The sequence below is a fragment of the Stenella coeruleoalba genome (genome assembly GCF_951394435.1).
Source record: "Stenella coeruleoalba genome assembly, chromosome: 2".
Taxonomy (NCBI): domain Eukaryota; kingdom Metazoa; phylum Chordata; class Mammalia; order Artiodactyla; family Delphinidae; genus Stenella; species Stenella coeruleoalba.
This window is the reverse complement of record NC_137147.1, coordinates 72,679,602-72,690,227: the sequence shown is the minus strand read 5'-3', so window position 1 is coordinate 72,690,227 and position 10,626 is coordinate 72,679,602. Positions and strand designations below refer to the sequence as shown.

The following is a 10,626-nucleotide window of genomic DNA, read 5'->3' as shown; positions in this document are numbered from 1 at the left end:
ATTAAACAAATGGATAAAGAAGATATGGTATACATATACAGTGGAATATTACTTGGCCATTAAAAACAATGAAATTCTGCCATTTACAGCAGTGTGGATGGACCTAGAGAATATTATGATTAGTGAAATAAGTTAGAAGACAAATACTATATGATATTTATATGTGGAATCTAAAAAATAGTACAACTGTTTGTATATGGAAAGTGGAAACACACTCACAGATATAGAAAACAAACTAGTGGTTACCAAAGGAGAGAGGGAAGCTGGGAGTGGCATTTAGGGGTATGTGATTCAGAGGTACAAACTATTGTGTATAAAATAGATAAGCAACAAGGATATACTGTACAGCACAGGGAATTATAGCCATTATCTTGTAATAACTTTTAATGGAGTATAATCTGTAAAATACTGAATCACTATGCTGTATACCTAAAACAAATATAATAATATAAATCAACTATACTTCAATAAAAAGACATAAAAAAATCTAAAAGCAAAAACAAATAAATGAAAATTTAATTAAATCTGATTTTTCTATAAAAAAATAAGCAGAAGAAAATTTTGGGGCCCATGATCCTTTTAAACAGCAAACAGTAGTAAGTACCGTGGTAGAGAAGATCTGGCAGCTTACCAAAACCAATTTTCTTTTCTTCCAGGGGGCATAGGTGAACTCCACTGTCCAGTCTACCTTGAGGGTAGGTGTGACTCTGTCACTGTCGCAGGAAATGGGATGTGAATGAAATGCTGTGAGCCTCTTCCAGAGCTGGGCTGTAAACTCCCATGCCTGACCATCTAGTTTCTTCCCTTTCCACGATTTGACACAGATGAATACAGGGAACTTGGAAGCATCTTTAGGGAACTGAGACTGTGTCTCATAATCTTGGGCTGACCATGTAATTTATTACCCAACTGGGACACTTGAGAGTGGAAGGGGGCACTGCTCAGCAGGAATACTCACTTTGGACTGTGCCTGAGCAAGAAATAGACCGTGCCTGAGCAAGAAATATACTTCTATTGTGCTAGCCACGAAATGCTAAAGTTTATCTGTTAGAATTGTCAGGGTTATCTTAACTAACAAATGCCAACTTACTTAAGCCAGCATTTTTCTAACATGGAATGTTTTTAAAAATAAAATTGTTTTACTAATGGTAAATTTTAAATAGTGAATAAATGAAAAACAGAAAGAAGAAAAATGTCAGCCTTAATCTCACCATCCAACTGACCACTGTTAATGGATGTATTTCCATCCAGAGTTTTTACATGTGTATTTTTTATAGATGTGATTACAATACTTTCAGTTTTGAATCCTATAGTTCATTCAACAAACATTTTCCTAATTTTATTAAAAAATCTATTAGTGAAGATCATTTTAGTATCTCTTCATATTTAATAAAAAGGCATTTAAGTTATCTAAATCATACATAAATGTTGTAGAAAAATTAGATAAGTGGATGTGCAGGAAGAAAGAAAGGCCTAAAAGGAAAATGTGTGTATAAACAAAAATTGACTGCAGTGTATGCTGCTCTTAACCTGCCTTTGACTTAAATCTAATGAACATTCTTTCATGTGGCAATTGTAATTCTATATCATGACTTTAAAGTTGCCATAGTGTTCAAAGCTATGAAACTTCTAAAAAGCAAAACCCCAGTTAGTGTTGGATTAATTAGTTTTTCTAAGATTTGACTTGTGTAACTTTTTTAGGCATTACCTTCTCCACTTTTCTCGGTGTGGTTGATGGTTACGTCAGGCACCTTTTTTCCTTTTTTTTAAAAGATGTTTGTGTACAAGGTGTGATAGTGCATTTTCTCAATGTCCGTTCTGCATCTCATTATTATCATTTTTGTCGATGCTTCTCAATTATATAAGCAAAAATTATTAATATTTTCATTTGCATTGATTAATTAGTGACCTTTCACTTTTCCCCAAGTGTTTATTCAGTTTTTTTAATTATGATTTGCCTATTAATGTTCTTAGCCTAGTTGACTTTCTTTCGTTTTCTCAGCTTAGTTTTTGTTCTTTTGTTTTCTTAGCCTAGTTTCCTAGAGCGGTGGATAATGTAGATGGTAATGGCTACGTAATGCGAATGTGCTATACTTTACCATCTCCCTATTTTGGACATTAATACTGATTCTAATTTGAGACCTATGATGAAATAATGGTGTGATGAACATCGATACGAATAACCCCCCTAAACACACACACACGCACTCTTTAGATCTTATGTAGGTTAAAGTCCTAGAAATAAAAAACACTAGATCAAAGAGAGAAATAATGTAAATATATTTAGATATCATTTTAAGGAAACACATACCATTAAGGGCAGCCCCGGGTTCATGGTGCTACAGTCATCATAAGGTAATAGTTTTTCTTCCTAATGTATCTCGTACTAGGTCAAGTGCTTCTGTCAGGTGTAAGGGGGAAGAGTGACCCATCAGGCATTGTCCCTCAAGGCCACACACCCTTGCCTGCGGTGGTGGATCTGCCGCTGGCTCTGGCTTACACCCTGGGGTTCCATGGAGCTCTTCATGGCTGACTTTCTGGGCTCTCTACATTCCTTTTGCATGACGGCTTCTCCTAAGAGTGTCGTCATTTACTGCCATGACCTGAAGTTGTCCCTTGTCTCACGCACATCTTACTGTTCGCTTGCTCACCTCCATGCATGTATTCAGCTCTTTTGTCACCTGTGCTCTGCCGGCTCCAGGGAAGACTTGGCAGATGGATGTAGGGACTGTCTTGTGTAAAAAATAAGTTTTTATTTGCTTTTCACCTTAGTTTTCAACGTGCTGAGTTTTGCTTTTCATATTCATGCGATTTGTTTTTCTTTTTAGTGAAATTCCTTCTATTTACGATGTTGATCTCACTTTATTCAGTGTTTGTCCAGTTATCGTGAATTTGTTGTGTTCTGTTACATCCAATGCACTGGTGGTGCTGTTTGAAGGATACAGGACATCTGGGTCACAGTGAACTGTGTTACCCTTTAAGTGTGGCATTTTGTGGATTTGTGGACTGAGGTTCATGTCTCCACGTGTGATATAACTAAAGATCAGGCTGTTCTGGCTGCCTCTCTCCTTCTTCCCTCCCTCCCCTCCGGACATGGACTCCACAGAGCACAGATTGGAAACCCCAGGACCTGTGGGTCACCAAGCCTCTTCCAATTTCACATTGCCCTTGTGGAATCAAGCAAGATCATGCGTGTGAAACTCTAATGTGCAATCCAGCTAAAATACAGAGAATTTAATTATTTTCAAGACAAGATTTCTTCCAGATTCCAAATACAGGTCCATCGGTGTCAAACTGAACTTCCTAGTGGAAGGAGAGGAACCAGCAGAATTTAGAGGAAATTTCTCATCACTGCAAGTTTCCCAACTGGCGGAGACAGAGCCTGTTATGTGCTGGTACAGTGAGAGGTCAACATTTGATCTACTGATGGAGGGCAGAGTGGTACTTTCCCACCCAGCAGCCCTGGGTCCCTCTGGCTCACAAGGCTGCCATAATCTGGTTGTCAGCAGGGAGAGTCAGGGGTCCCAGGCCAGGCCAGGCTGAAAAGGGCTTAGGCTGCTGAGTGACTACACAGGCCTTGGAGGTGGCTGAGCCCCTGGGGGATGCTGGGTTGGATCCAGGGCCTGAGCTGGCCCCACCCAGGTGGGAGATGGGTACTGGCTCCTCTGATAAGCATCAGGTACTGGCTGGCAAGTCAGGTTTGGAGGGGACAGTCAAAGGAGGAGAATTCACATGGGGCCCTGGGAGCTCTGTTAGGGAGATGAGAGGGAGGCTGGCTCAAAACAGCATGAGCTGGAAGGGAAAGGAGCTGGTGGCCAGGGCACTCAGATAGAAAACAGGGGCTGGTGTGGGACAGTGGACAGGGAGCAAGGTTGACTGAGTCCCGTGTTGGGCCCAGGGCAGAGTGGGGAGATGGGACCCCAGTGAGACTGAGGGCCATCATGGGAACATCTCAGCCTCCTAAGCTCTAGACAGTCCTGGTTATGGGAGAAGCCTGCCCTCACTGGAGAGAGAGGCCCTGGAAACAGGAAACTGAGTGTCCATGGCATGACCCCCTGACCTCCTAGGTCCCTGGAGTTATTCTCCTTCCTCTGACCTGTTCTTTGCTCTGCCAAACTGAAGAGGGGTTGGAGACAGTGGTTGGCTTAGAGAAGGTAAAAAATTTCTAAGGCCCAGAGAGGACCATTTTCAGGGAGAGAAGATTGTCGTTTTTAATGGATCTCACTTTAGACTCAGACCTGGCAGAAGGCTAAGCACCAAAGAGGCATGATTGAGAAATCAATGAGACTCTATACAGACCGCATGGGATTGAGGGAGGAGTGAGGGCTGGGGAGAGAGGGGGAAGCAATACCCAGAACTGACAGCAGAGGGCATCCTGGAGCAGTGTGGTTGCATATTGAGGCGGTTCAATGAATAAATAGGAATTCAGGTGTAATCACGCTACAGATCCATTTATTGTGGCCCCGTGATCCCACTGCGAACCCCTGTGGGATTCTTGCCGCTGCCCCAGAATGATGGTCAGCAGAGAAGAAGGTCAGTCTCAAGCTGCTGTTCGAGGCGCTTCATTGTTCTCTTTAACCAGGGCAGGAAGTGTGAGACCTTGGTGAAGACTCCTGGAGATGTCCCGGTTGATTTTCCATAGGAGAAAATACCCTGGATCACGTTTTTGCACACGAGGGGCCCGCCAGAGTCACCCTGTGGGTAGAGAAAGGAAGGGCTGAGTGGGCCTCCTTCCGGTCCTATCTTCCCTGCCACCCCAGGCTGGGTGGTCCCTGTCAGGGGCTGTGAGGAAGATCTGGGCCAGAGGAGGCCTGGTCACCTCCCTCGCTGCTGGGGTCCAGCCTGGCTATGACTGTTCTTTGCAGCTTGACTCAGGTCTACCTTTCTGTCAGTCCTCATGGAAACTCTGGTGATAACGCAGCTACGGGATGACTGATCCTTCCTCACCCCCAACCCTGATCCACTCAGGGGAGAGAATTAAATTTTGGATTAGTGGACCTGCCTGCCCAAGCTCTCAGGCTGAGGATGAGGTTATGGCCCGTCCCCTACCCAGACCTCCCCAAGATCCTCTCCCCGGGGCCTGTGTGCTTAGATGCGAGGAACCTGACCTTGAAGGCAGCCTTCACCTTCCTCGGGTCCCCCACGCAAATCTGGGTGGCCTGGCTGTAATAGCTTGGGAAGAGGGATTTGCACACTGGATCCTCCTGCACCGTCAGCTCTGCCTCCTGCAGGGTGGTGGTTTGAGTGCCCACGGCCACCTGCCCCCAGCCGGCCACACTGCACGCCTTTCCTGGCTTCACCGGGACCTCGCGCCTGGGCAGGCTGAGGGGTCTCACAGCTGCAGTCCCCTTGGCCTTTCTCTCCAGCTGAGGGGAAGAGACAAGAGTCCAGCTCAGCCAATGGCCTCTGGGCTTGGGTGCCAGGATGAGGCTGCACTGACCACCCCCCTCACCTGAGCCACTGGGACTGGTCAGGCAGCCAGATGGGAGGGAGGAAAGGGACAGGTGGTAGTGGAGGGGAAACGATCTGTCCCCAGGAGGGCCGGAGGAGCGGGGAGGTTTCCTTGCCTGCAGTAACATGATGTCATTGGAGTGGCTCTTAGGATCATAGTCTGGGTGGGGGACGGCTCGTCTCACTGGGATCATCTGCTGGGTCCTCTCCTGTTTCTTGATGTTGTGGGCCCCCAGGATGACGTTGATTAAACTGCACAGAGAGCAGAGCAGGAGTGTGGGGACTCTGCCCTGTGCTTCTCAATGACATGAGGGCAGGGATCCTGGGAGCTTTCTCAGGCAATACGGCGGAATTACTCTGAGTTTGGATTTTGACTCTCTGTGCACCCTTTCATCCTCCACTGATGCTTCATCTGACCCATGTGGGCCCTCGCTTCTCAACCTTGCCTCTTGCTGTCACCTCTGACCCTCTGACCTCAAAACTCACCTGCCCCATTTCTCAGCTTTTCGTCACCCTAGTGCGGCTCTTAAGATGGCTTGTTTGATGAGGTCTTGTGGTCCTGAGTTAGCACGATCTCAGGGTGAGGGAGGGGCTCCCCTGGGCCCAGCCCCTGGGGAGGGGCTGGGGTCCCTGTCGGGGTCTCAGGAGGGGTAGGCTGGCTGCTGCCCCTCACCTTCCTCTGCAGTGAGCAGCCGTCAGAACAAAGTCCTTTTGCACGAGGACACCGCCGCACCTCTTCCAAATCTCCTTATCCAGAAACTGAACAAACACCATGTAGGGACGGGAGTGGGGCTTGGCCTCGTGGCCCCCGATGATCTCCTCTGTAAGAAAAGGCTGGAAGATGGGGTGATGGGAGAGGTGTGGTCAGGATGGAGGCTCAGGGAGGTGACGGTCAGGTGGGTTGACAGCACCTTGCAGACACCGGGGGAGAGTCCGCCAGGTTCTCACTGCAGCAGGATAACCTTTTCTGAACCTCAAGCCTCACAATCTCCCTCTGAGAGAGGGGTCAGTGCTTGTTCTTCAGGTCCTGCATCAGGCACATGTGCGGAGGAGGGCGGGTCTGCCTTCCCGATGGTGGAGGCCCAGAGAATCGTGGACGGGACTCCCTGATGAGCCCTCACTCCCGCCGAGTCTCCGGGACCCTCTAATCCTCTGCTAACATCTTGATTTGTGCCATTTTCTAATAATTACCTATGAGCTTATGGAATTGGATTTTCTAAAATCCTCATGTCCTTGGGCCTAACACAACCTAGGATCTCAGTAAATGATTTTTTGGCTGCAAGAGTGAATGGCCTCCAATTAGCTTTAGGCTGAGGTTTGGTGGGGATAGTGCTGGTGGCATTCAAGGCCATAGGGGTGGGGGGAGGGCACTGCCAAAGACAGTGGGGCAGCTGAGGGCCTGGGAGGTGGGGGAGATGGGGCAGAAAATGAGCTGTTTGCGTCCTGGGGCAGAGTCGAGTCGCCCAGAGAGCTTTGGGTGCTGTCGTCTAGTGACTTCTGATCAACCACCCCCTGGGTTCCTCTCCTGGGCAGGAGTGAGGGGTGGAGGGTACTGAGAAATTTCGTTGGTTCTTAAGCTGGGTCCACTGACGATTCCTATACTATAGTGGATTCACTTGAGCTGCCTATTCCGGGGGTGAAGTGAGGGATTTTAATTACCTGTGTTTTGCAGCTTCACATCCTCTGCCAAATACACAACCCACTTGCCCTGCTGGTGAGAGAGAAGCTAAGACCCACCCTTCCTTTCTGCCATCCAGCCTCACTGAGTGTCTATGCAGCATCGAAATTGTTAGTCTGGGTTTGGGATGGGAGCTGGGGTTGAGAAGGTTGAGCTGGGCAGAAGGGTCAGGACTACAGCAGGTTTAGTGAGATGGGCTCTGGCCTCAAGAATGGGGATTGTCACTCACCAGTCCCAGCCCGGTGGGCAGAAGAAAGGCCATCAGGAGCAGGAGAGGCTGCATCTTCCCCGAAGTTCTGCGCAGGTTGGAGCTGCTGGTGTTTCTTCCTTCCAGACACAAAACACAGGGGAAGGAAGGAGGGCAGGCTCAGTTCACACACAGACCTCCCAGACTTGTGCTCCCCCGCCGAGCCAGGTGTCAGCATGCCACGTGGTCGTCCACGTTCTCTGCCGTGGGTTAAGTGAGAACGACACTGTCACCACACTTGTACTCCCACCGCTGAGTCACAAAGCCAGAAGAAAGAACAAGAAAGTGAAGGCTGTGGTTCAGCCAGCACAGGGGCTGGGTCCCAGAAACCCCTCAGTGACTGAATCAAGAATATCTTCATTTTTCGACTCTTGGTTCTTTTTCGATTCTGGTGAAATCCTGAATAATTACACAATAGGCTAGGTCCTACACACAAGGGGGACCCCAGAGGCGCCCTGTGGGCAGAGAGAGGAGGGGCTGAGCCGGATCTTCTTCAGGTGTGGTCCTCTATGCCGCCCCAGGGTGGATGGTCTCTGTTGGGGGCCCTGGCTGATATCAGGGACTGTTGGTCCTGAGGATTCAGCCTGGCCTTGACAATCTCCCCTCCTCCTCCCCAAGGAAGCCTCTGCCCATATGTGGTGGTGGGACAGTCTCCATGCCCCCAGGGAAACAGGACAGAGACTGGATAGGAGAAAAGGCTGGGGACACAGGGATATGATTAGTTCCCACTGCCCTGGACCCTCACAGCTTGGCTGTGCCCAGGGCTTTGCATGGCTAACGCTGGGGATCTCACCAAAAAAGAACCCTTCCTCTTTCTTGGGTTCCCTACATATCTGGGTAGTGGTGTTGTAATCTTTGTAGCAAGAGATGCATTCCTCATCCCTTTGGACTTCAAGGTCTACCGCCTGCAGTTTCTCTGCCACGGGATTGTTCATGCCCAGGTGCCCCCAGCCGGCCACACTGCACACCATCCCTGGCTTCACCAGCTCCCTCCTCCAGGGCAGCCTGATGGGGCTCACAGCGGCGGTCAGGTAGGCCTTCCTCCTCAGCTGAAGGCAGAGGAAAGGCATTCTAACCTACTTTTGGCCCACAGAGGCCTCAGGGACAGTTATGGGGTTGCCTTCCTCACTGCCCTGGGACAACTGAAGGGGTCATACCGGAAGGAGGGACAGGAATGAGGTCATGGGGGATTCAAAACCCAGGTATGAAAGTGTGCAAGAACCAGTGTGGCTACGTGCCCTACCTGCAGTCACATGATAGCATTGACCCACTTATTATGATCATAGCCTGGGTGGGGGATGGCTCTTCTCACTAGGATGACCTGCTGGGTCCTCTCCTGCTGGTAGATATTGTGGTCCCTCGGGGTGACGTTGATTGAGCTGCCCCCAGAGCAGAGAGGGAGGTGGAGTCGCAGGAAATACAGGCCAGGAGCCGTAAGGAAAGAGCACAGCTTGGGACAGGGTGGGACTGGAGGGGAGAAAGTTCTAGGTGTGGGACCTGGGGCTGAGCTTCTCTGTGCTGCCTGCTTCCTGGCAGCCCGGGCTGGGTGCAAGTTCCTGGAGTCCACTTAGGGTGTTCAGTCCTGCACAGAGCTTGACCGTCTCTAAGGAAAACCAGGAATTTCTCACATCTGCACTCTGGACTCCAGGGTGCAACCTCAGCTTCCTTCCATCCCCCCTTTGATCAGTCCCTTCTCTCCACGGGCCACTCGCATTGACCTGTTCCTCTCTCCCCAGAGCTCACCTGTCCTCTGAAGAGCTCTCCTATGTTACTTGGTGGCCCAGGTCTGCAACCCCTGAGAAGAGGGTTCCCTGTGAGGGGTCTACAGAGGGGTGGGGGCCCAGGTGTTGCTCCTCACCTTCCCCAGCAGTGAGCTGCTGTCAGCATGAAGTCCTCATGCACAAGGAGACCCCCCACAGATGAAACTTTTCTCTGAAGCATGGTACTCAAGAAACGCCATGTAGGGATGAGAGTGAGGCTTGGCCTCGTGGCCCCAGTGATTTTGCCTGAAAGAGAGATTGCAGTCTGCCCGCTGTGCTCATGGAGCCAAAGCCTGGAGAGGGGGGATGGGAGCAGATTTGCTGGTCTTTGAGGGAATTTGACCAGAGTTCAGAAAGTTCCTGGAGATGGACCAGAGCCAGGATATGTATGAGTGTAACACCTGAGCAGGGTTTCTCCAGTGCAGGATGGGACTGGACCTCTGACGGTGGGGACAGTCACTTACCTGCCTCCCCACTCGGGGACAGAAGAAGGGCCAGCAGGAGCATCTCTCCAGGAAGGCTGCCCAGATCTGAGTCGCCGCTGCTTCCTTCTGGTCCTTTAACCCTGGGGGTCCCCTCTGGTGTTGTGACCTTTATCAAGTGAGGTTTCTCTGAAAGTCTCACAGCTCTGTCTGATCAAGTCCTGGGGTCTGAGTGGAGCATGAACTACCGGTCACCACGGAAGGACCCGTAGCTCTCGGCTCAGCGCCACCACAGCAGCAGAAAACAAGAAAGGCAGCTCCAAGTAGGGGTAGTTGGAGATGTTGTATCAGCCAGTAGCAGGTCCCTGAGCCCTAGCAGCCTGGCTCTCAGGATGATAGATTCAAGAATATCTTAATTCTCGTGGTTCTCTTTAGATCACCAGGGTGACTGTGTATTGAGGCCTCTTTTTGTGTGAGACTGTGGGAAACATTGGAGATAACATCTCTTGCTTCTGGTGGAGGAGACAAGCCGTCACGATCAGACAAGGGTGGTGAGATCCTTGGTATGGGATGGACAGAATGGTGTGAGAGTGACGCTGAAGAGGGCTTACTCCAGTTATAAAGAACTGAGTGGTTTAAGAACAGCAGCGACATTGCTTTTACCCACAAATTTGCATTTTGGTCAGGGTACAGTGTGGATAGCAGCCCTCTGTTCCCCTTGGTGTCAGGGAGGCTTGAATCCTGGAAGCTGAATCATCTGAAGGCTCACTCACACCTACCCAGTGGTTAGCGCTTGCTGTTCACTGGGCCCGTTGGTTTCCCTTCACAAGGTCCCCTCAAGTAGTCTCAGTTCATGGGATTGTTGGGCTCCCTCACAACAGAGTGGTGGGCTTCCCCAGAATGAGCATCTGCTAAAAAAAGAATGAGCCAGGCAGAAGCATCTATTCTACCCTATTCCACTAACTGAAGCGATCAAGAGCCCCCACCAGATTAAAAAGGAAGGGTCGTAGACCCCACCTCCCAGCGGGAGGAGTGTTGCCGTCATGTAAGGAGAACGCGTGGGATGGG

At 49.7% G+C, this 10,626-nt stretch overlaps 1 protein-coding gene and 1 pseudogene across 3 annotated transcripts; both read right to left on the bottom strand.

Annotated features, from left to right (window-relative positions):
* Window positions 1-4,443: 4,443 nt before the first annotated feature.
* Window positions 4,444-7,507, bottom strand: LOC307179449 (granzyme H-like). 2 transcript variants are annotated; one of them, XM_079908612.1, is made up of 5 exons: window positions 7,359-7,507; window positions 6,125-6,285; window positions 5,568-5,703; window positions 5,109-5,366; window positions 4,444-4,695 (listed from the first exon to the last, which is right to left on the bottom strand). In XM_079908612.1, the coding sequence occupies exons 1-5, from the start codon at window positions 7,410-7,412 to the stop codon at window positions 4,519-4,521; spliced, it is 786 nt and encodes a 261-aa protein (XP_079764738.1). In that variant the 5' UTR covers window positions 7,413-7,507; the 3' UTR covers window positions 4,444-4,518. The 2 variants fall into 2 exon arrangements, with proteins under 2 accessions (XP_079764738.1, XP_079764739.1); XM_079908613.1 differs by having other exon boundaries at window positions 5,127-5,366.
* Window positions 7,508-8,069: 562 nt separating this feature from the next.
* On the bottom strand, window positions 8,070-9,336 carry LOC307182331 (mast cell protease 3-like; annotated as a pseudogene). Its single transcript has 2 exons — window positions 9,235-9,336; window positions 8,070-8,755 (listed from the first exon to the last, which is right to left on the bottom strand). The product of its transcript is annotated as a mast cell protease 3-like (transcript).
* Between the last annotated feature and the right edge of the window lie 1,290 nt (window positions 9,337-10,626).